At 40.4% G+C, this 22,500-nt stretch overlaps 5 protein-coding genes and 1 pseudogene across 7 annotated transcripts in view; 4 read left to right on the top strand and 2 right to left on the bottom strand.

The window, feature by feature from the left end:
* The window catches only part of LOC138013617 (uncharacterized), a 2,034-nt pseudogene extending 1,512 nt beyond the window's left edge, over nucleotides 1-522 (top strand).
* A 531-nt stretch (nucleotides 523-1,053) lies between these two features.
* Nucleotides 1,054-1,897, bottom strand: LOC138060563 (uncharacterized). The gene has a single exon (XM_068906399.1). It carries the CDS (start codon nucleotides 1,894-1,896, stop codon nucleotides 1,054-1,056), a length of 843 nt encoding a protein of 280 aa, XP_068762500.1. The 5' UTR covers nucleotide 1,897.
* Nucleotides 1,898-6,109: 4,212 nt separating this feature from the next.
* Nucleotides 6,110-22,500, top strand: part of LOC138060557 (methyltransferase-like protein 22) — a 342,269-nt gene continuing 325,878 nt past the window's right edge. For all 3 annotated transcript variants that reach the window (XM_068906389.1, XM_068906391.1, XM_068906388.1), the window contains exon 1: nucleotides 6,110-6,120. The gene's annotated coding sequence lies outside the window, so the exon portion shown is untranslated. The remainder of the gene's footprint in view (nucleotides 6,121-22,500) is intronic.
* LOC138013616 (uncharacterized) lies at nucleotides 6,167-8,110 on the top strand. The gene has a single exon (XM_068860711.1). The coding sequence runs from the start codon at nucleotides 6,167-6,169 to the stop codon at nucleotides 8,108-8,110; it is 1,944 nt and encodes a 647-aa protein (XP_068716812.1).
* Nucleotides 8,232-9,512, top strand: LOC138013615 (uncharacterized). Its single transcript, XM_068860710.1, has one exon. It carries the CDS (start codon nucleotides 8,232-8,234, stop codon nucleotides 9,510-9,512), a length of 1,281 nt encoding a protein of 426 aa, XP_068716811.1.
* Nucleotides 15,147-17,939, bottom strand: LOC138060437 (melatonin receptor type 1C-like). The gene has a single exon (XM_068906203.1). It carries the CDS (start codon nucleotides 17,847-17,849, stop codon nucleotides 16,818-16,820), a length of 1,032 nt encoding a protein of 343 aa, XP_068762304.1. The 5' UTR covers nucleotides 17,850-17,939; the 3' UTR covers nucleotides 15,147-16,817.

The raw sequence follows: 22,500 nt of genomic DNA, 5'->3' as shown, positions 1-22,500 counted from the left end.
AGAGAAAAACAGTTTCAAAATTGTCTCCCTGCCATCTCATTTTTTTTGTTCCATGACATGATATCGAACTGTGTAGAGGAGTGAGACTCTAAAGAGACAAACGAGGCACCGGAGTCTGTGCCTTTTACTGACAATTACGATTTTGATACTGAGCACTTTAAATCTGTGATTGATTCCTATGTTTCCGGCTTAACAATCACCCAAGAAGAGATAGATGAAACGGAGAGCACAACTCGAGGACAAAACAAAAACAATCTTTGGTTTGAAAACTACTGTTCTAACTTGAATCTTAAAGGGATCATTCTTATAGTATACTTTGGAGAGAGTAGACCACTATTTGTGGAGAAAATTTACTTGGACAACTCTTGGATCAGTGACTCCCTGCCAAAGATAGATTTCTTTTACAGACGTGCTCTTTTCCCTGAGCTTGTTACCAGACGAGTGCAGCGGGGTAAGATTCTATACCTGCATGGAGGTTGGTTGCCATATGGCCAATATTGCTGCACAAGTATTGTGGTTTGAAAATGCGATTTCAAAGGCAATTGTAAGTAGTTATTGTGTAGTAAATTTACATCATTTATTACTACAGGAGTTACTTTTCCTTTTATGTAACAGTGCTAAGAATGTATCCATAAGAACCTTGATGACACAAGCAAATAACCTTGCAGGATGAATTTGCACTTCTACTGAGTAAAGTTTGAACTGACAATACTTGAAATGCCAGATGGGTGTTACATTAGTTACAGTTAAAAACTTTATAAAACTAAGACTTATTTTGTCATGGGTTTATAGTGTTGGGAGAGTACCAATACTCCTTTCCACTTAAAATAACAGAACCCCGAGTTAAGCAACAGTAGCTAAGAGCCATTCATGAGAGAGACTAAACCACAAAACTAAACTTCAAGAAACCACACTGGCAATTTAATTATCTAGTTTCTTGAATTTGTGTTTGTTGCTTTATCTCCCATCTGATTGTCTAGGGGTTGCAAAATGATAAACATGCCAGAAATCATTTTAGGTGTGTAAACAAAATACAGTCAATAAAAAAGGAATTTAGGGTTTTCGTTTGGCGGGAGGTAGCAATGGAGGAAGAAAATTTGTCGATAGTCCACATACTGTGGCTATTTGCGTTGCATAGGAGCTTAAAGTGTTGGGTAAGTTACCATCCAAAATATGGTAAGTCTTTATCCTACCAATTGCCCTCTCTACGTTTATTCGCACAGAGGCGAAAGTCATAGTTTCCTCTGTCTCTGATGCAGTCAGTTGATCTCGTCCGGCTAAAAAAGGGGGCATATTAACCGTAACACCATCAGGGAAAATGTCCTTTACGTCGAAGCCACAGTCAACCATAACATTGTCACCACTACTCAATAAATCTAGAACTCCACTTTCTCTTGTTATCTGTTTATCCGACACCCGCCCACCCCAGAGGTCTGAAAGAAAGGTGACTTGGCCATTTGGTGTGACTCCCACCAGTTGCTTACAAGTGTTGTGGTGCTTGTAGTCTGACCAAGTTTCAGACTGCGCAAGCATGGCAGAGGGGCGCTGAATAAATATCTCTGTACAGTCCAAAATTATTCTAGTTGTTGCAAACTCAGCAAACTCGTCTGGCATGTTTTTGCGTACCAACTCTTGTGATGGAAAAGGGAAAAGGTCTTTGAGTTCAAAGTACAACAAATTGATCCAGGTTATACATATTCTGGACACAAGGCTTGTACTAACACCAAACCTGTCTGCAAGGTCCTGTACAAATAATCCAGCCTTCAGTCGCATCAATACTAAAAGATATTCATCAAGAAATGTTAATTTCCTGGAAGGTCCAGGCTTATTTTTATTTTCATCCTCTTGATAAGGCTGCCTCTCCCTCACTAAGTGTTTTCCTTTCCAGTACCGCATTTTCGCTAATTTTGGCTCAAGATACTTGAAAAAACTTATCAGTGCTTCATAGCAAGGAAACCCAGTGTAAAATAGGAAAATAGGATGGCTGAATTATCATCCTTTATTTTGTCTAAGGAAAATTGGCGCTCCAGCAAAATCTCATTCCCTTTTTCCATCTCTGCCCACTTTTTTTCACGATCAGCTTACTTAAGTTCCAGTAATGTAATCTACCTCTGTGGTTGTTCAACAACATTAACTTTAGAGGCTTTGGTTGGATCCAGATCATTACCAAATCAATTTGAACATTGACTGCTGCTGACTGTGGAAACTGTTTCAGGTGGTGCTGGTATGATTATTATATTGAGTCTTCAGTAACTTCCATGGAGTCTGCAACATCCATTTCCTGAGCTAAAGTTAATTTATTTTGGGTTCCCCTTGGAGGAGCTGTTGCAGCAGAATCGTGCGTGACATTTTTTTTTTGTGTGACGTTTTATTGCATTGCGGTGGTCTGGACCTTGCCGGGGTCCCGGATGACCACGCGAGTTGACACTGTGGTGAATTGTTTTTGAGCTGGAGGTTTTAGTAAGATAGTTAAGTTAAAGTTCTCACTCAGTTTACGGTACCAAGGACTCACTGTTTACGGATTAAGGTTTCTATAAGGCGTCGCGAGGATATTAGGACACAGATGTGAGTTTTTTCTGTTCATTTTAAATGATTTGTTTCTTGTTTTATTGTATTTTTATATTCGCCCCTAGCGCTCTTTGTAATGCTAGGTTTTGTGTTTTCCTATAGTTTTTGTTACCGACATCCCATCGTATCATTGTATCAAGACTGCGTGTAAACGAATCTCTGTGGATTTTCAAGTAAACTGAGATGTTGTCGTATGTTATATGGTACATCGTAAGGTCCCAATGTAGCAGTTCCGCCGCTACATTTCGTAACGAAAAATCTATATACTGACGTTCCAAGATCTACCAAGGAAATTGTTATTGGAATGTATTGTGTTGATCCTTAATTCTTCGGGTTTTCGTCGTATTAATTGTGGAACTTTGCTTGTGAAATCGTCGAGAGAGCGGCAAATTACTCCATCACATGTATGGCAGAATCTAGTCACCAGGAACTCGCGGACAACTTTAATGTTCCAGGCGAATCAAATGTGCTGCAATTCGAAGAAAAGAATGGTGAAAGCGAGTCTGTGGAAAAGACTTCGAGCGATGTAAAAGATGCTACCCAACCATGGGATTCACTGGGCCCACGGCAACGAAATCCATCGGAAAAGGGCCTTGAAGAACGAATTAATTGGCTTAAGCAACAGCGTATAAACGCTTTCCGAGCTGTGTCAAGGAAAAGGACTGAAGTATCTGATCTTATGGTCAACTCCAACAATTTACACCTAGTGAAGAATGAGCTGGCTAATCTAAATGATTTAATCGAACATTATAAAGAAACCTTTCATGCCTACTATAAGGAGCTAACTGATGATGAAACCAAAGACCGAGAGTACGCTCATTATGATGAGAAAATCAAGGGTATTATGGCGTACCTGCATCCAGTATATGCGTGGATATCACAAGCCGAAAGTCACCTAACTGACCAGCTAGAAAGGGCTAGCAGTAAGGGATCCAGACGGTCGTCAAAAACAAGCTCCCGTTTGTCTGCTAGAGAACGGGAAAGAGTTCGTCTGGCAGAGCTGAAGGCTGAAAGATCAATGCTTAAACAGAAACAGGCCCTGAGAGCCGCAGAGGAGGATTTGGAGTTAGAACTTGAGATAGTAAAGGCTGAAGCGAGGGGGAAAGCATTGGAGAAATTGAACAGAGAGCATAACCCCCCGCTCCCATGTGGTTCAAGTCCACCATCTGCTGTTGCATCCTTTTCCCCGATTGTGATACCATCTGTAGCGGCATCATTACCCAATGAAGTTACTTTAAAGCCCGAAGTATTCGTTCCTACTACTCAAACCCCAGCTACAACGGAGACACAGGCTAAGTCCGCCCTGCAAGGCCCAAGAATCAGTGCGGCTACAGATTCCATTGTCAAGACTTCCGCATCTAATCCTAAGGCTGCAGAGTTTATTCCTACCACATTTGCGGATGGTACTTCGTCTACATCATATACTGGTCATGGTTCAAAAAACCCCAAAGAAATTGCACACGGAATTTCTGAAATTCAGTCACCTCAGCTGGTGGAGCGCACCTTTCAGAGTGTAATAGAGTTACAACAGAGACAAAATGAAACCATTATTGCAACTCACCAGCAGTTGACCGCTGCAATGACATTGCCTCAGCCAACCATAACTAAGTTCAAGGGAGATCCTATTGAGTATAACACATTTATTATGGCCTTTGATGCTCGTATTCACTCCAAGGCGACGTCGAATGCTGACCTTTTGTACTACCTGAATCAGCATCTCGAGGGTGAACCTGCAGATCTTATTCAAGGATGTTTACATATGAGTCCTGATGAAGGTTACCTGGAAGCCAGACGTCTACTACAGAAAGAATATGGGGACCCATACAAGATCTCTACTGCTTACCTTAACAAGATCCTGCAATGGTCTCCAATTAGATTTGATGACAACCAAGGTCTGAAACGGCTGTCGATATTCTTGAAAAAATGCACAATAGCCATGAAGAGTATTTCGTATATGCGTGTCCTCGATCACGCACCAAACATGCAAGCTGTAGTCTCCAAGCTCCCTGCTAACCTGCAAGCTAAATGGAGGGATCAAGTCTTTAAGAAGAAGAAGAGGGTGAACGGTGCAACGTGTTTTGCCGACCTTGCTGAATTTGTTGAGTCTGCATCGGAGTCAGCCAATGATCCAGTGTTTGGAAGGGAGGCCTTGAACAAGAGAAAGGAAGATGTTAAACCTCTCAAAGTGAAGGAACCATTGAATAAAGGAAGGGAACTGCCCAGTAGGGCTAAGATGCCGCCAAGGAAACCGGAAAACCCGTGGAAATACAAGGAAAGCAGTTTTGCAACAAATCCATCTGGAACCGTTAAGCCCCCAGTCTCAGATGGGGCCGGGCCCACTAATAACCGTGGAAGCCCATCCTGTCACCTTTGCAGTCGTGCTCATGATCTGGATGATTGCGAACTATTTAATAGGAAAACACCGGAGCTTAAGAGAGCATTCTTGAGAGAAAAGAATATGTGCTTTGGATGTTATGGCACAAATCACCTCTCAAGGAACTGTTCAAACAAACGAAAGTGCAAACATTGTGGCAGGCTGCATCCTTCTGCCCTTCACATCGATGGCTTCCAGCTGCCACAAAAGGACAATACCAGCCCTGCTAAGCAGGAGAATGACAAGGCAGTAATAATAATAATAATAATAATAATAATAATAATAATAATAATAATAATAATAATAATAACGGTTTATTCACAGTATATCCACATAAAAGGATGTGGCTCTTCATCTGTGAAGGCCTAAAATACTAATTTTAACATCTCATGAATATCTACAATGCCTGCACTAACCCTCAGAATGCTTCATGCCATGCTGCTAAACTGAATGAATCAGTCATTTTACACGCAATCTTGCCAGTACGTGTGAAGAGGAAAGGCAATGCTGAAACCATTACAACTTATGCCTTCTATGATAACGGCAGCGGTGGCTGTTTCTTAACAGAGAACCTTAAAGAACAGCTTGGCGTTAAGGGTGAAAGGACGGAATTACAGCTTGGCACCATGCATGGCCAAAGCCTTGTGACCACCACTGTTGTAGACAGTTTGGTTGTGACGGACATGGAAGATAGAAACCCAGTTGAATTACCTCGCTCCTACACAACAATGGAAATACCTGTAGCCGAACAGCAAATCCCAACCCCTGAATTGGTGAAGCAGTGGGAACACCTACGAAGTGTCGCTGAAAGGATGCACAAGTTTATTCCGAACTTAGAGATTGGCTTGCTGATTGGTAGCAATTGTCCTGCGGCACTGGAACCTTTAGAAGTAGTGCCAAGAGGTGACGAAGGGCCTTATGCAATGCAATTGTGTCATGGCTGGACTCTGACCGGACCGCTGCATGTAAGAGACACTCCATGCCCCAGTAATGCTATTTGCCATAGAATCACAGTTCGAGAGGCAGAGTCGGTCAAGGAGATGATATCGCCCCAAGCCATTCAGCAAATGTTCCAGTTAGATTTTAACGACCGCAAGTCTGGTCCGGACGAATACAGTTATTCCCGGGAGGACAAAAAGGTTCATTACTGGGATAGAGCAAAGCATCCAACATCATAATGGTCATTACGTAATACCATTGCCATTTAGAAATTCTCAAACGACGATGCCAAACAATCGCGATCAAGCATTGAAACGAGCGATGTGGCAGAGAAAGAAGATGCTGCGTGATGAAAATTACAGAAACGATTATGTAAGTTTTGTAAACGAGATGATATCAAGAGGACATGCAAGAAAGGTGCCGGAAGACCGTCTAGAAGTTGAACCCGGGAAGGCATGGTACCTACCACACCACGGAATTTACCATCCTAAAAAGCCCCACAAAATACGTGTAGTCTTTGACTGTAGCGCAAAGTATGAAGGTGCATCTTTGAACGATCAATTGATGCAAGGCCCGGACCTTACTAATTCCTTGGTCGGGGTTCTCACACGTTTCCGGCTAGATCGTGTTGCGTTTATGGCAGATATAGAAGCCATGTTCCACCAGGTACGGGTCCCTGATGAGCAATGTGATTTCCTCAGATTCCTCTGGTGGCCTGATGGAAATTTGGAATCGGCTATCCAAGAATATCAAATGACGGTACATCTTTTTGGGGCAGCCTCCTCTCCAAGCTGTTGTAACTTTGCCTTGAAGCAGACGGCTAATGACACCGAATCCCAAAGTGGATCACTTGTAGCTGAAACCATCCGACGAAACTTCTACGTGGACGATTGCCTTCGTTCCGTCAAAGATGAACAAGTTGCCATTGAATTGATCCAAGGTCTTAGTGAAGCATGTGCACACGGAGGGTTTAACTTGACTAAGTTTATAAGCAACAGCCGTGCTGTCTCGGAATCTATTCCGCCCGAGAAACGTTCTAAAGAAGCCAGAGACCTTGACCTCGGCAGTGATCGTTTGCCTGTTGAACGTGCCCTCGGGGTACAGTGGTGTGTGGAATCTGATGCCTTCGAGTTTCGTATAGTTCTTAATAACAAGCCACCAACAAGAAGAGGAATATTGTCAGTAGTCTCCTCAATTTATAATCCACTGGGCTTTGCCGCGCCATTTACGCTTCCAGCGAACAAGATACTCCAGGACCTCTGTCGCGAAGAGATGGGATGGGATGACACTGTTCCTGAGCAGTACCAAGTTAGATGGGACAAATGGTTAAGTGAGCTACTACTTTTGGAACAGTTCAAGGTTAATAGGTGCGTCGAGCCAGCAGAGTTTGGAACCGTTGTGTCCCAGCAGATACATCTTTTTTCCGATGCTAGTTCTGTTGGATATGGCTCTGTTTCTTACTTGCGACTGCGCGATAACAGCAATCGCATTTACTGTTCTTTCCTTATGGGCAGAGCACGACTTGCTCCCATCAAGTCTGTCACGATTCCACGTTTAGAGTTAACGGCTGCTACAGTCTCAATTCGACTTGGAGAATTGTTGAAGAGAGAAGTCGACGGCAATCCTGATTTCGTGTACCATACGGACTCCACCACTGTGTTGCGCTATATTGCCAATGAAAAGCAACGCTTTCATGTGTTTGTTGCAAATCGGGTGCAGCTTATTCACGACTGCCCACGTTTAAATCAGTGGAAGTACATATACACAAAGGAAAACCCGGCAGATGATGCTTCCAGGGGACTGAATGGACTTGCTCTCATTGAAGGGAAGCGTTGGTTGCAAGGCCCAGCTTTTTTGTGGAAACCAGAGATTGGGTGGCCTCGACAACCGGGTATGGTGAACCAGGTCCCAGCTGATGACCCAGAAGTAAAGGGGACAACCGTGGCCTCAAGCAATGTAGTGATCGTCAATCAGTCAGCTAGTGCTGCAAGCAAACTGATATACCACTTCTCTGATTGGCATCAGTTAAGGACAGCTGTAGCTGTGTTCCTGCGAGTAAAGAAGATATTGCAAATGAGATGTAAGGAACGTATGAATGTCAAGGAAGGAGTGTCAAGAGACGACAAAAACCTCGCAGACCGAAGGAAGCCTTCAATAACCAAAACAGCTAAGCATAAGGACACTGAAGAGCCTTGCTCACCTCACCGTGCAAGACCTGGTAGACGCTGAGTTCGCTTTCCTAAAATTTGTCCAGGACTTAGCATTTGGTAAGGAAATCTACGCCCTCCAAGAGTTGGAAAATGAGAATAGCCTAGACAAGGAGAAGCTGCAAAAACGGAAGAAAGCAAGTATGAAGAATAACAGTCCTATCCAGAGCCTTGACCCCTTCTTAGAAAACGGTATCCTCAGAGTTGGAGGTAGACTCAGGCGTGCAGATTTGCCACACGAAACGAAGCATACAGTGATTTTGCCACCGAAAAGTCATGTCACTACGCTACTCATCCGTCATGCTCATAAACGGTTGGGTCACGCTGGGCGCGGTCATGTTATTTTAAGCCTACGCGAGAAGTATTGGATCATCAAAGTGAATACAGCAGTGCGCCAGGTGATATCAAAGTGTGTCTTCTGCCGTCGCAATTACAGCAGTCCAGGTGTACAGAAGATGGCAGACTTACCCAAGAATCGAATCTCCCCAGCACCACCATTTATTTACACTGGTGTTGACTACTTTGGGCCCTTCATTATCAAGGAGGGGCGCAAGGAAATGAAGAGATACGGCGCTCTTTTCACGTGTTTGGTTAGCCGAGCAGTCCATATTGAGGTTGCAAGTTCTCTTGAGTCAAGTTCATTTATTCAAGCACTCCGGCGCTTCATCGCCCGCCGTGGTCCTGTCAGAGAAATAAGGAGTGATAACGGTACAAACTTTGTTGGCGCACGAAACGAGCTGCTCCAGGCCATAGAAGAAATGGATCATGAAGAGATCCACGCCAAACTCAAGAAGGAAAACATTGACTGGATCTTCAACCCACCCGCCGCCAGCCACATGGGTGGCGTTTGGGAGCGACAGATCAAGACCACAAGGAAAGTTCTCGCTGGATTAATGGCAGAATATGGTCATTGCTTAGATGAGAAATCGTTTCGGACCCTAATGTGTGAGGTGGAGGCAATCATTAATTCAAGACCCCTGACGACAGTCTCTGGCGAGCCTAACGACCTTGAGCTGCTTACTCCCAACCACATCTTGACAACCAAGTCAACTGTGATATTACCACCACCAGGCAAGTTTCAGAGCTGTGATGTGTATATGCGTCGGTGGTGGCGAAGGGTACAGTATTTAGCAAATCTATTTTGGTCTCGGTGGAAGAAGGAGTACCTCGTTGTGATGCAGGAAAGGCACAAATGGCAACATCCTCAGCGAAACCTGGTTGAAGGGGATGTCGTGGTAATCCGAGAAGAGAATGTTCCGCGTAATGCCTGGTCGCTGGCCCTTGTTGTGCGAGTGGAGCCGGATTCACAAGGCTTCGTCAGGTCTGCTGTCGTCAAAACGCGAGAAGCTACAATGAGAAGACCAGTCAACAAGCTTGTCCTAATTCTGCTAAAGGAGGAACAGGAAGGAGATCAAGAGAAGTAAACGCCCCTCAGACGTTTAGGGGCCGGGAATGTTGCAGCAGAATCGTGCGTGACATTTCCTTTTTGTGTGACGTTTTATTGCATTGCGGTGGTCTGGACCTTGCCGGGGTCCCGGATGACCACGCGAGTTGACACTGTGGTGAATTGTTTTTGAGCTGAAGGTTTTAGTAGGATAGTTAAGTTAAGGTTCTCACTCAGTTTACGGTACCAAGGACTCACTGTTTACGGATTAAGGTTTCTATAAGGCGTCGCGAGGATATTAGGACACAGATGTGAGTTTTTTCTGTTCATTTTAAATGATTTGTTCCTTGTTTTATTGTATTTTCATATTCGCCCCTAGTGCGCTTTGTAATGCTAGGTTTTGTGTTTTCCTATAGTTTTTGTTACCGCCATCCCATCGTATCATTGTATCAAGACTGCATGTAAACGAATCTCTGTGGATTTTCAAGTAAACTGAGTTGTTGTCGTATGTTATATGGTACATCGTAAGGTCCCAATGTAGCAGTTCCGCCGCTACAGGAGCTTTTCGAGACTTTTTTGGCACGCTCCATGAAAACTGGGATGGCTCAGCACCTTAAAACAAAAATGCAATAAAAAATAAAAACTAATTACATGACCATAATAAATGAACATGTTGTGGTGCTAATGGTCGTTTTCATAAAGTTACGAAAAATGTTAAACTATAAATGTCAGTTAAACTGTTTTTGATCTCAGTACATTTATATGAAACTAATGAATAAGGTACAATGACGCACAACAGTAATCCACTGGTATCCGTAACAACTATGATATTTTCCTTCAATGTGAAAAGCCAGCCATCAGTCGAAAGCTATATAGTATTACAATTTTAAATGATTTATGTACAAAGGAACAAATAAGAATTTAGCATATGGAGCCGTAATGAAATATTTGCCATGAAGTTTTTGTATCTGTTTATGCATTTCACATACCTTTCTTCAAGTCCCAGCGGCCTGACAATTTTCTTATAATATCTCCTTGTCTAAAATGTTCACTGCAAACAATAGTTGCAGCAGTTACATTGAAGTCATCCTTTCCATGTTGCCGCTTTATGAGGTTACACCGGCGATTTCTGGTCTTGGGGTCGGTTGGAAAACTGAAAAAATGATAACCAGCAGAAAGCCCTTTGTCATTGTAATAGCAGTTGTGACAGCCGTAAACGGCACACTGTTTCCCTCTTTTCTTCGAAGTCGACGGAGGAGTATCTTGGTGGGTGTTACTGCTGTTCATTATCGAAAAGTATCGCAAAAAAACAGGACAAAAGCGAACAAAAAGCAAAGATGAGGGTAGATTCTTTGTTAAACACATACCAGATACGAAATGAGACTCAACGCGAGCCTCGAAATGATGTTTGCGCGGCTTCGATTCCAAGATGGCGCCGGGAACTGTAAAAAGGCCTATTGCCTGAAGTAGAATGCCCGTTGTGTTGGCGTAATGAAAGCTACAAAGCTTTTTCAGGGAAATTGGCGCCATATCTCCCCAGTAAACACGCTAAATTTCACAGCGATCGGTGAAAATTGCGGCATTCAACAAATCCTACGAAAGCCGATAAGCCGGCGTATCGGTTTGAGGCCCCCCTGGAGAAAAAGAGTTTTAATTAATTAAGATAACTTCCACTCAGGTTGTCAAAACTGATGTCATTCTTGTCATCCTAAACAGCCCATCTCCGAATTATGAATGTTCGCTAACTTTAAAATTGAAGATTTACTCTTTTTTATTGCCAAGGACATTCGCGTTGACATCATGTGCTTTACATTCAATCAGGTACTGGTAAAACTCATCCTCGGAGACCCAGGGGCAGATCGCGGAGGCAAGGGAAAGTCAAAACGGGCGAAAGAAAATGGTGACGAAGGAAAACATAGTCGCGCGAGAAGAGCCCCTGGGGACAAGTTCTTACCAGACCAGTTCCAAACAGCAGAGGTAATCCTCAATTCTGATTGGTGCCACAAATTCTTTGTGTTTTTCTGCCCAATCGGAGGTCAGCAGGCCGTGAAGTCGTTTCGTGTCTTCTTACACGGAAATCACTTGATCGCCATACTCGCCTTGATTCGTTTGGCAAGGTTTTGCTCGAGGAGAAAAGTCTCAATCACAGCTCAAAATATACAGGGAATCGTTCGGAATATCGGCGGAGAAATACGCTGGACCTTTCGCAGGTATTGGTACAGTAGCGTATTTCCAAGTGTGTGAGATTTGTTTAAAGATGTCCTCCCCGATTCACCTAATAAAATAGCAGCGATTACTTTTGATCTTCTTTTCTTAGTCGAGGTATTTCTAGATTTCTTGCATCAATTGCTGTGGCTGAAATTTTGCTGATCTCCAGAGAAAACGTTTGCTTCTGAATGCTGCCAAAGTAACAGCTGATGTGTTCTTTAATAGCCTTGCAAAGGGCAATACCCAGGCTGTGCAAATGTGCTGGCAATTCCTTTGAGGCAATTTTACTTGGATAATGGAAGATAATCTGAACCTGAAAAAAGATTAAAGACAGTTGCAAAGAATACAGGAAAGAGATTGTGAATATTTTATGAGCACCGTAAGTTGGGTTGTCATTAATGTTCTCAAGCAACATTAATTTTGCTCTAAGGAAATTTTTGTTTGCTATTTCTTATTTCATACAAGAGTGTGCTGTGCATGTGTTCGACAGTAATAACAACAACGGAGGCCTGAGGTTTCTAAAACAATGCTGAAAGAAATCTTCTCCAATAGTAAAACGGAGTTTGGATCCATATAGTACATAATCTGAGTTGTACCTCTGCAAATATAAAATCTTAACCTTGATATTTCTCTTTAAATCAAAGATCCCAAAAATGTGACAACTTATAATAATTATTTCACATTCGTGCAATATTTTTTATTAATGTGTCAGTGTTATTGGACACATCAGAAAAAGTAGCACAATATTTCAGTTTAGGGAAACAAAATAGGACCTCAAAAAATGAACCATTAGTAACTGATTTATGTACTATTTTCATATTTCCCACAGAAAGAAGGAAACCGCATACTCTTTCTATAGTACAAGTATGTTGAACAACGACAACAATGATGTTAATGATAATGATAATAATAATGATAATATTATTACTATTATTGTTGTTGTTCAACTGTATCCAGCTGCTTGGGTTTTGAAATCAGCATAAATATTATACTCAGGCGAAATGCAAAATGTCACTGCAGCATTAATCTAGATAGACAATTGTTGGAAGAGGTAAAGAGCACTCTACAGCATGACAGAAATGTGGTCACTGATGAAAAGAGAAATTATTTTCTCAGTTTAAGGAATGGGAAAAAGATTACTCCAATCTTTACAAAAGGGCTACAGCTTCATACCTGTGTAATACTATTGCAAGGCAATGTTTTAAAGGGTGTTTACTGGGTCCCAACTGCTGCTATGCTAATGGTACAGTGCTGCTCAAAGGCCCTCTAAAACTTGTTGCTTGAAAAGTATCTCAAAACCAATTCAGTGAGCAGTATTTTGTTTTTTTAGATTTTGAAACCATATCATAATTCTGTGACCCAGCACGTGATGTGAGAAAGAACTATAAACTGAAGAAGAATTTGAAATATTTTTGAAAAAGCTGAAAGATGAAAAAAATTCCACTGGAAGAATGCAAAATAACACTTCTCACTTGTTTCCAAACAAATTAGGGAAGGATGCTGGACGAACTTTTGAGATAAACCTGACCAAATCTAACAAACTATTTCTGGTTGTATTAATCTTGATTCATTTATGATCCTCTGGAGCGGCTCAGGTGGCATGTGTGACAATAAGCTGGAGCACTTGGCGGAACATCTGTTCTGAAACCTCCTAAAGGATAAGGATATGGCATGTTTTGTAAAAAGTTAAACTAAGTAATTTGTAAAAAACTTGAAACTTAAGGATATGTCATTACAACAACGGCAAATTTCATTTTCTAGTACACTGTCAGTATAATAAAACATGGGCTTCTACATCAACATACAGTGTTTGTATGTATACTGTAACAGAATTATTGGAATTGTGTATACCTTGACAGATATTCCTTTGCTTGATTTTGGAAAGCAGTAGCAACTTGATTTTGGTGTTTGGGTGCTTTCCTCATGGTGATTTTTCAACTAACCAGGACAATACATCACCGAGGATGGTGGAATTGGCTTAATTGGTACATTTTCAAAGGGAATTCTATAACCTTTTTCCATGTCACTGTGACAAGCAGTTTCTGCATCTTGCCTCGGTGTTAAAGGATAAAGGGGATGTCTCCTTTTCAACAAGTGCTTTGCTGAAATGGCAAATGACGACCTTTTTTTTTTCCAGATTGATTCCAGCCTTTTGTGACAGGTGTCGCACAATGCACCAGAAAGACCATCATCTGCGTGGACTTATAAGTTTGATCGAAAGCCTCTTCAAATATTCTCAAAGATTTACCATAAAGGTTTCGCTGTCTCTGTTTGTTAACAAAAACGTAAGAACGCACTCGACAACAGGCGTCACTGAACTGTTTCTTTCGGTTGGCTCATCGTGAACAATATCGTGAAGAGAACATGAGCTCGATCGCGTTGAATTTAATTTGGCGCGCATTTAAATAAAGTCGTGCTGCGTGTAGCCCGTGCGATCAATAATTTCTCGAGATTAGCAAAAGTTATTGCCACCGCAATTCCTGTAGGATTTCTAGAAATACCTCGACCAGGATAAGGGGGCAGAATAAAAATAATTGTCAGATCAAAAGTAATCGCTGCTATTTTATTAGGTGAATCGGTGAGGACATCTTTAAACAAATCTCGCACACTTGGAAATACGCTACTGTACCAATACCTGCGAAAGGTCCAGCGTATTTCTCCGCCGATATTCCGAACGATTCCCTGTATATTTTGTGCTGTGATTGAGACTTTCTCCTCGAGCAAAACCTTGCCAAACGAACTGTAAGACGAGTATGGCGATCAAGTGATTTCCGTGTAAGAAGACACGAAACGACTTCACGGTCTGCTGACCTCTGATTGGGCAGAAAAACACAAAGAATTTCTGGCACCAATCAGAATTGAGGATTACCTCTGCTGTTTGGAACTGGTCTGGTAAGAACTTGTCCCCAGGGGCTCTTCTCGCGCTACTATGTTTTCCTTCGTCACCATTTTCTTTCGCCCGTTTTGACTTTCCCTTGCCTCTGCGATCTGCCCCTGGGTCTCCGAGAATGGGTAAAACTGTCACTGCCGTGCACATAGCTTACTGGTTCGCAAAAAGAAATGAAAGTTCGAAATTGTACAAGGTATGGGGAAAAGGCCCGGGAAAAACCGAGGAAGGAGCTCCTAAGGTAATAACACAAGTTATTTACTGTGGACCGTCAAACAAGGCTAAGGATATGGTTACAGGTAGGTTGTGCTTCTTCAGTTCGTTGTCAAAAAAGAACTCGGAATTCATTTTATTATATAAAGCTCAGCAGTTTATTAAATGAATTCAAATTTTTTCAAAATAAAAGTAAGCGATAAGTAAGCGCTTCAAAATTTTCTACCGTAGGCATTCAACATTTTAATTAATGCAATTTACAGTTCCCGAAGCTCTTCCTGAGTTGCTTGGTCAATTGTTCAGCAAGAATCTTTCTTTATCTCGACGGTGGTGAGCCATTGGAAGAGATGCGAAATATCAGTAATATAGGTGTTTTCAACGCAACGTGAATACAGTGCAGATCTCCCGGTATCGACATTAGTTTCCTGTCGTGTAACGTCATAATGTTATTTTCTTGCGCCTTATGATTGAGGAATGCAAACACTTCGTGAACTTTGCATCCGCGAGAAAAATTAGTGATAGACGTTAGCATTTTTTTAATTTTTATTTTTGAATTACAATATTATTTACAACTCACACCATAGTTAATAGAGGGGAATGGTTATGAAACCCGACAACTTTCTTTGTTGTAGGTTTTTGTTCTCTTTTCTGGTCTTGACCGTGCACAAAACACAATAGTTGTTTCCTCCGTACTGAGGAACTAACCAATGGAAACGTGTTGGTTACGTAATTCATGCATAATGTATGAGCGCAAAACAAAAGATTGTGCACGGTCGTGGACTTTCCAACCTAAATCTTGGCATCTTTGTTTGCTCATTTGATGTTTGCCGAGCTTCCAAACCATTCCCCTCTATTAACTATGCTCACACTACTTACAATGCCTATCGTATTATTGACGACACTATTTACAATCCTACCAGAAGTATTAGTATTGAAAGGAGCACTAATTACAGTTACAGAACTTACAAAACTAACCATAACTACAATTCCCACCCCCCAAAAATAACCATTACACTAAAAGATTCTGAAGACCCACCGAATTGTGCCTTAGAGTCTCTTATATATTACCATAACGCCCTATGTAAACTTCAGATTCATATTCCAAAAGCCTTACATTTAAAGCCATTAAAATTTGGGATTACTTGATTCCTCTGCAGTTTCAAATGTAAAGGTTTCCGATAAGGAGGAGATAATTAAGTAAGAGGTATGGCTAGATGTTAGTAGTCTTCCTTCGTTTGGTTAGTCGAAGTGGGCAAGGCAGTTGCTGCGTTTTGTTCCTTAATTCTGGTCACATGTTTGATTTTTCGTTCCTTCCGTCTTCAACCTCTTACAAGACCAGGCGCTTCCCGTCGTATAATGGCGTCGCAGATATTTTGCATTTCGGCTGTGAGTTCCCATTTATTGACTTGAACGGTGTCTCGATGCGTTGCCTCTACATCACAATGTGTTGGGTAACTTTTGATCATTGACAACTCTTCAACTTCAAAGAATACTGTTCTGTTGTTCTTCTTTTGTTGTACTTTTATTGACAACTGGCACATAGTTCTTAAAACCTTTGAGTCCCTTCTATCCATTTTTTTTTCTATATCTTCTAAAGACAAGACGTTTCAAGGCAAGGAGTCTAGCTGTTATTTTACTTTTACTCTGCATCTGACATGCTTTAAAAAACCTGCTTTTTCAGGTAAGGCAGAGTGTACTTTGATTTTTTTATCATTGCAAGCACGTTTGCTTTTTGCGGGGTCCGAGTTAAAAATCCTTCAAACCACATCTGATGACACCCTCAACAAAATTCATTCCTCGAGTGTGCCCCACGAGATGAGTACAGTTGTGGTCGCATCAAGAACCGAGGTTCCCAATGCGGGCAAGAATAAAATTCATCGGTCGACTGCATGCTGATTTTGTTAAACGAAGCATGAGTCAAATAGAAGTTAACCGATATCTATGAGTGGAAACAAGTAAAATTTTGATCAAGACCAAAGAGAAATTACTGGATCTGCATTACGTAAAAGTTGAGCCTTCGGGAAAACAGTGTTATATCTACAGTGGTGTTGTCTGTCCAACTTGAGCCTTATCTGCTACGTTCCTGTGCGTGTTCACCTCTTCTGTGTTCGCTCCTTCTTTGCCATATACAATGATATCTTTACGACATCGTTTGCATAGGAGTAGCTTGCGAAATTCACGTCTGAAAGCGGAATTCATTCCGGCATACACGAATGGGTTTATTGTGTTGGACAAATAGAGGAAAAACATACACAAGAGTTCGACATTTCGAGGCATTTTTTCCACAAAGAAAAAACGTCGTAAGATTACAAGTATCCAAAATGGTACCCAACATACCATAAAGGCAAACACGACTGCAAAAAGGGATTTACTGATATTTATTTCGTGCCTGCTAATACCAGTGTTAACGCCTTCCTGAATATTAGTTGAAGCATTTTCGTTGTGCTGGCGTATCATCTTCCCGACTTTTCGGTAACAAAAAGCAGTTGTTATCAGAGGTGTCAAAAAGAAGAGAATGAGGACAATGCAGTAATGAATCATTTTCCCAGCATAGCTGGGATGTTCGATGGAGCAATGCGCATACCCTGGAATAAACTGGTGCTCTTGAAAACCTGCAAACCGCGGAACGGCAACGTAGCAAGCAACAACGATCCACACGCACATGAGGAAAGCAATAGACTTCCTCTTTGAAAACCATTTCCTGTAAATCTCGTCTGGCTTGCACATCCTCACATACCGATTCACGGCCGTCAGACCCATCGTTACGGGGGAAACGTACATCACAAACAAGCTGAAGAAAGCGTTAAATTGGCAAACCAGGTCACCGAAAACCCATTTACTGGTTAAAAGCACACCACAAACGAAGGGCATTACAAAAATGGCGGACAGCAGATCGCTTACTGCTAGGGCAACGATGTACAAGTTAGTAATTGACCGAAGTCGAACGTTCTTGAAAACTGCGATGCAGACAAACGTGTTTCCTGTCAGCGAAAAAACGTTTAACGTTAGTATCGAGAAAACCTCCACAATAGTTATAAAGAGACTGCGAGAACTCAGTTCATCGGTCATTTTAGAGCAACGTCTCAAGAAAATGGCTTTGTCAATCCAATAAATTTACACCACAGTAAAAAAAAAGCAGTCAATTTTGGTTTCTACTTATCTCGTACGTTATTAATTTGTCGTCTTCTCAAAGTCATAGCGTCTAAAGATTTGAACTTTTTGGACATGTTTATCCTATATCAAAATTGTTTATCTTGTGAATTTGTTCAGAATGACATCTACACTAAATTTAAAATCACAAAGGCTTCTAAAAGTGTAAGCAAATCTGTCAAGTTTGTTTTCTCAAACATAACTTAGTAATGTGGTTTCACTATTCAGCTGCTACGCGTGGAAAATTCACCATCGTTAAAACTGATGTCAATATGGGGTCGTCCACCTTATTTATACCGAAGAACTAAGATGTAGAATTCTTGAAACATACTGAAACAACTTGAAATTCATTATTATTTGTCAATGTTTCAAAGCCTTGGCCTCAGTCTGTTTACAGCTGAGTAGTATGTCTCTTCCTCAGTTAAAATATTCTTTACCTTTAATAGTTCAGCAAATACAAAAGACTGCAAGTATTGACAGGAGAACCCTTAACAGGAAATTAATATCTCCCTCACGGAAGGATTACTTGGAGATACAATAAGTAAGAATTAAACAGATAAAATCATAAATACATAGACTAGTGGAAATTATGTACAGTATTAAACTAGAAAAACATTAATTTGAAATTTGAAATTTGTCAATGTTTCAAAGCCTTTGGCGTCAGTCTGTTTACATCTGAGTAGTATGTCTCTTCCTCAGTTAAAATATTCTTTATCTTTAATAGTTCAGCAAATACAAAAGACTGCAAGTATTGACAGGAGAACCCTTAACAGGAAATTAATACCTCCCTCACGGAAGGATTACTTGGAGATACAATAAGTAAGACTCATTAAACAGATAAAATCATAAATACATAGACTAGTGGAAATTATGTACAGTAATAAACTAGAAAAACATTAAACAGAAGGGCTTTGTTTGCTACATGTCTCGTCAGCCAATAACTTGTCTTCTCAATGTCGTAGTGTCTAAAGATTTGAACTTTTTGCACATGTTTATCCCTATATGAAAATTGGTTGTCTTGTTCATTTGTACAGAATGATATCTGCACTAATTTAAAATCACATCAGCTTATAAAAGTGTAAGGAAATCTGTCAAGTTTGTTTTCTCAAACAAAACTTCGTAATGTGGTTTTACTGTTCAGCTGCTACTCCTGGAAAATCCTCCAGAGTAAAACTGATTTCAATATTTGGTCCTCCACTTTATTATGCCAAAGGACTGAAGTGTAGAATTCCTGAAACATACTGAAATAACTTGAATTTCATTATTATTTGTTAATGTTTCAAAGCCTTGGCCTTAGGCTGTTCACGGCTGAGTAGTGTGTCTCTTCCTCAGTTAAAGTGCTACTATGATCAAAAAAACATTTTCTTTTTTTCTTAAGAGTTTGAAAGCGTGTTCGCTTAACACCTGACTGGTAAAAATGTGAGCTTTGATTTTTATCCAAGGGCAGTTTATTTTGAGTGTACGGTTTGGATTTCACGGTCCGCCATTACTCACGTTGAAAACTGACCGATTGGACCTCAGAGGATTGGATCTAGCGAAAAGAGAAGTCATTAACTCACTAGCTTAAATTTTCAGCATGTAAACGCAACTTATTTTATATGCAAAAGACGACTTTAAAAGTCTGAAAGCCCGAAACTCCCGGGCTGCATATTAATTCAGCCGCCTACACACACTTTGCATTCTTAAACCAGTGAGTCTCTGACGTCATTTTCTCCTCGATCCAGCTCTCTCAAGATTTTAAAGTTTGTAATGGCGGACCAATAGATAACAAAATTCCAATTAAAATAAACAGGTCTTTTTAAAATCAGAACTTAAAACTTGGGTTACTTAGTGTTAAGTTAACATAGTTTTAAAATCCAAAGAAATAGAAGAATTGTTTTTTGGTCGCAGTAGCGCTTTAAAATATTCTTTATTTTTAATAGTTTAGCAATACAAAAGACTACAATTATTGACAGGAGAACCCTCAACAGAAAATTAATCTGACTTCCCTCGAGCTCACGGAAGGGTTACTTCGAGATACAATAAGTAAGAATTAAACAGATAAAATCAGAAATACGTAGACTAGTGGAAATTATATGTAAAATAGATATTCATCATAAAAAATTAATAATAATAATAATAAATAAATAAATAAAAACAGCCAGTTTTGTTTGCTACATGTTTCGTCAGCCAATAACTTGTCGTCTTCTCAATAATGTCATGGTGTCGAAAGATTTGAACGTTTTGGGCATGTTTATGCCTATATCAAAATTGTTTATCTTGTTTATTTGTTCAGAGCGATATCTGCTCTAAATTCAAAATCACTCGTTAAGATTCCCGTGTTGGTGATGTTGTTGTTCTTTTTGGCTGACTCTAACCCTAACCCTTCTTTTGTTTTTCTTGGTATTTAAATTCAGTATCAGACACCATTGCACTATCGAATTACCTTGCAGCTTGGATATCGTATAATGTACGAAAACCTCTGAGAGTACAATTAAACAAGCTAAACGCGTTACCATAATGCATGCGAGTTTATAACTTATGCGAGTTTATAAATGAGAATTCAGATGTAAGCTGGTCAGGAGAACCCAAAAGATAAAAAAAATAACAATAAATTATTAAAATGTTAGTCGGAACCAGACAGTTGCAAAAAAGAGTAAGCAGGGTATAAATTTGACTTGCAAAAAAGAAGGGCGGAACTAAGATGATCGGACAAAGAAAACTATCAGCGTTTCTAAAGTGTAACGAATTCTGTCAAGTTTGTTTTGTCAAACATAACTTAGGGATGTGGTTCCACTGTTCCGCTGGAGTACCATGATTGGATAGACGAAACTATTAGCGCTTCTAAAAGCGTAAGGAAATCTGTCTAGTTTGTTTTCTCAAACTTAACTTAGTAATGTGGTTGGACCACTCCTCAGCTGCTACGCCTGGCAAATTCACCAGCGTTAAAACTGATTTCAATAGAGCGTTTTCACTCACATGACCAGCAGCCATATTGGATAACTGAAACAAAAGAAAGTATTTGCATAAAAATAGAGTTCAATTCCCGGAGGATTAGTTTGGTACACCATCATGGCCGTCGTCCCTTTGTTTTGGGACACCAACATGGCCTCCCAGGCTCATGTAAAAACGCTCTATATGCGGTCCTTCACCTTATTATACCGAAGAACTCAATAAAGTGTAGAATTCCTAAAACATACGTGTACCAAAACAACTTGATTTTCGTTATTGTTTGTCAATGTGTCGAAGCGTTGGCCTCAGTCTATTCACAGCTGAGTAGTATGTCTCTTCCTAAGTTAAAATATCCTTTATCTTTCATAGTTAAGCAATCTAAAAGACTACAAGTATTGACAGGAGTCAAGACAAGGACAACCCAAAAGATAAAAAAGAATTCACAAAATTAAAATGTTAGTCGGAACCAGACAATGAAAATAACTTGCTAATGTGGTTCCACTGTTCAGCTGCTACGCCTGGAAAATCCACTAGCGTTAAAACTGATTTCAATATGGGGTCCTCCACCTTATTATACCGAAGAACTGAAGTGTAGAATTCCTAAAACATACTGAAACAACTTGAATCTCATTATTATTTGTCACTGTTTCAAAGCCTTGGCTTCAGACTGTTCACAGCTGAGTAGTATGTCTCTTCCTCAGTTAATCTGTAATAGTTTAGCAATACAAAAGACTACAAGTATTCACAGGAGAGCCCTTAACAGGAAATTAATACTTCTGTCGAGCTCACGGAAGGGTTACTTTGAGATACAATAAGAATTAAACAGATAAAATCATAAATACATAGACGAGTGGAAATCATGTACAATAATAAACTGGAAATAAAATTAATTATCAAACTAGTAAGAAAAATAAATTAAGAAAATGTAAAAAACATCCTTCTGGTGTAGATAGGATTTTAATTGATCCTTAAATTCTCTTAAATATTCAGCTTTTTTTAATTTAAAGGCAAAGAATTCCTGGCATCTGTCGGCGTCATTGCTCTTGAAAGAAATGATATCGGCCAGGAATTGTCTGGTTGAAGCTGAAGGATTACTCCGCCTAGGCCGTAAGATAAGGTATCTCCTGCTACTTTAGTTTCCTTGTTTGGGTCGTACCGGGCCAGTACTGGGACTTGAGTGAGGTCAGCTTTGATTTGTTTGAACTTTCTCTGCTGCTCGTTTCCCCATGTCCACTGGTTTACCTTGTGTAAAAGTTCTCTGATTCCATTAGCAAATTACGTTAGCCTGTGTCTACTTTCAATTCTGCTGGTTGCCTATTTGGCTTGACTGTTGCTTTCCATGACTCTTTAGCACCTCCTCTAATAGCATTTTGCTCAGGAAGAACTCATTATCATATTGGTCCTCAGTTAGCTACACATCAGCCACCCTCATCCGAATTCCATTTTACAGTTCGCTTGAATGGCAAGCATTTCTTATTGGTTGAACTATTAGTATAGTCACGTTAGTGCAGGGATGGCACAGTGGTGAGAGGTTTTTCCTTCTCCTCAAAAACCAATATTTGATTTTATTCGCGCAAATTTGTTGTTTTCATTTTAAAGTGTCTCCAAATATAGTGCTCTTTTTTGTTTCATTCCAAAC

This window comes from Montipora capricornis, chromosome 8 (genome assembly GCF_036669925.1).
Source record: "Montipora capricornis isolate CH-2021 chromosome 8, ASM3666992v2, whole genome shotgun sequence".
NCBI lineage: Eukaryota > Metazoa > Cnidaria > Anthozoa > Scleractinia > Acroporidae > Montipora > Montipora capricornis.
The sequence above is the reverse complement of the archived record's forward strand: the minus strand, read 5'-3'. Positions and strand labels throughout refer to the sequence as shown.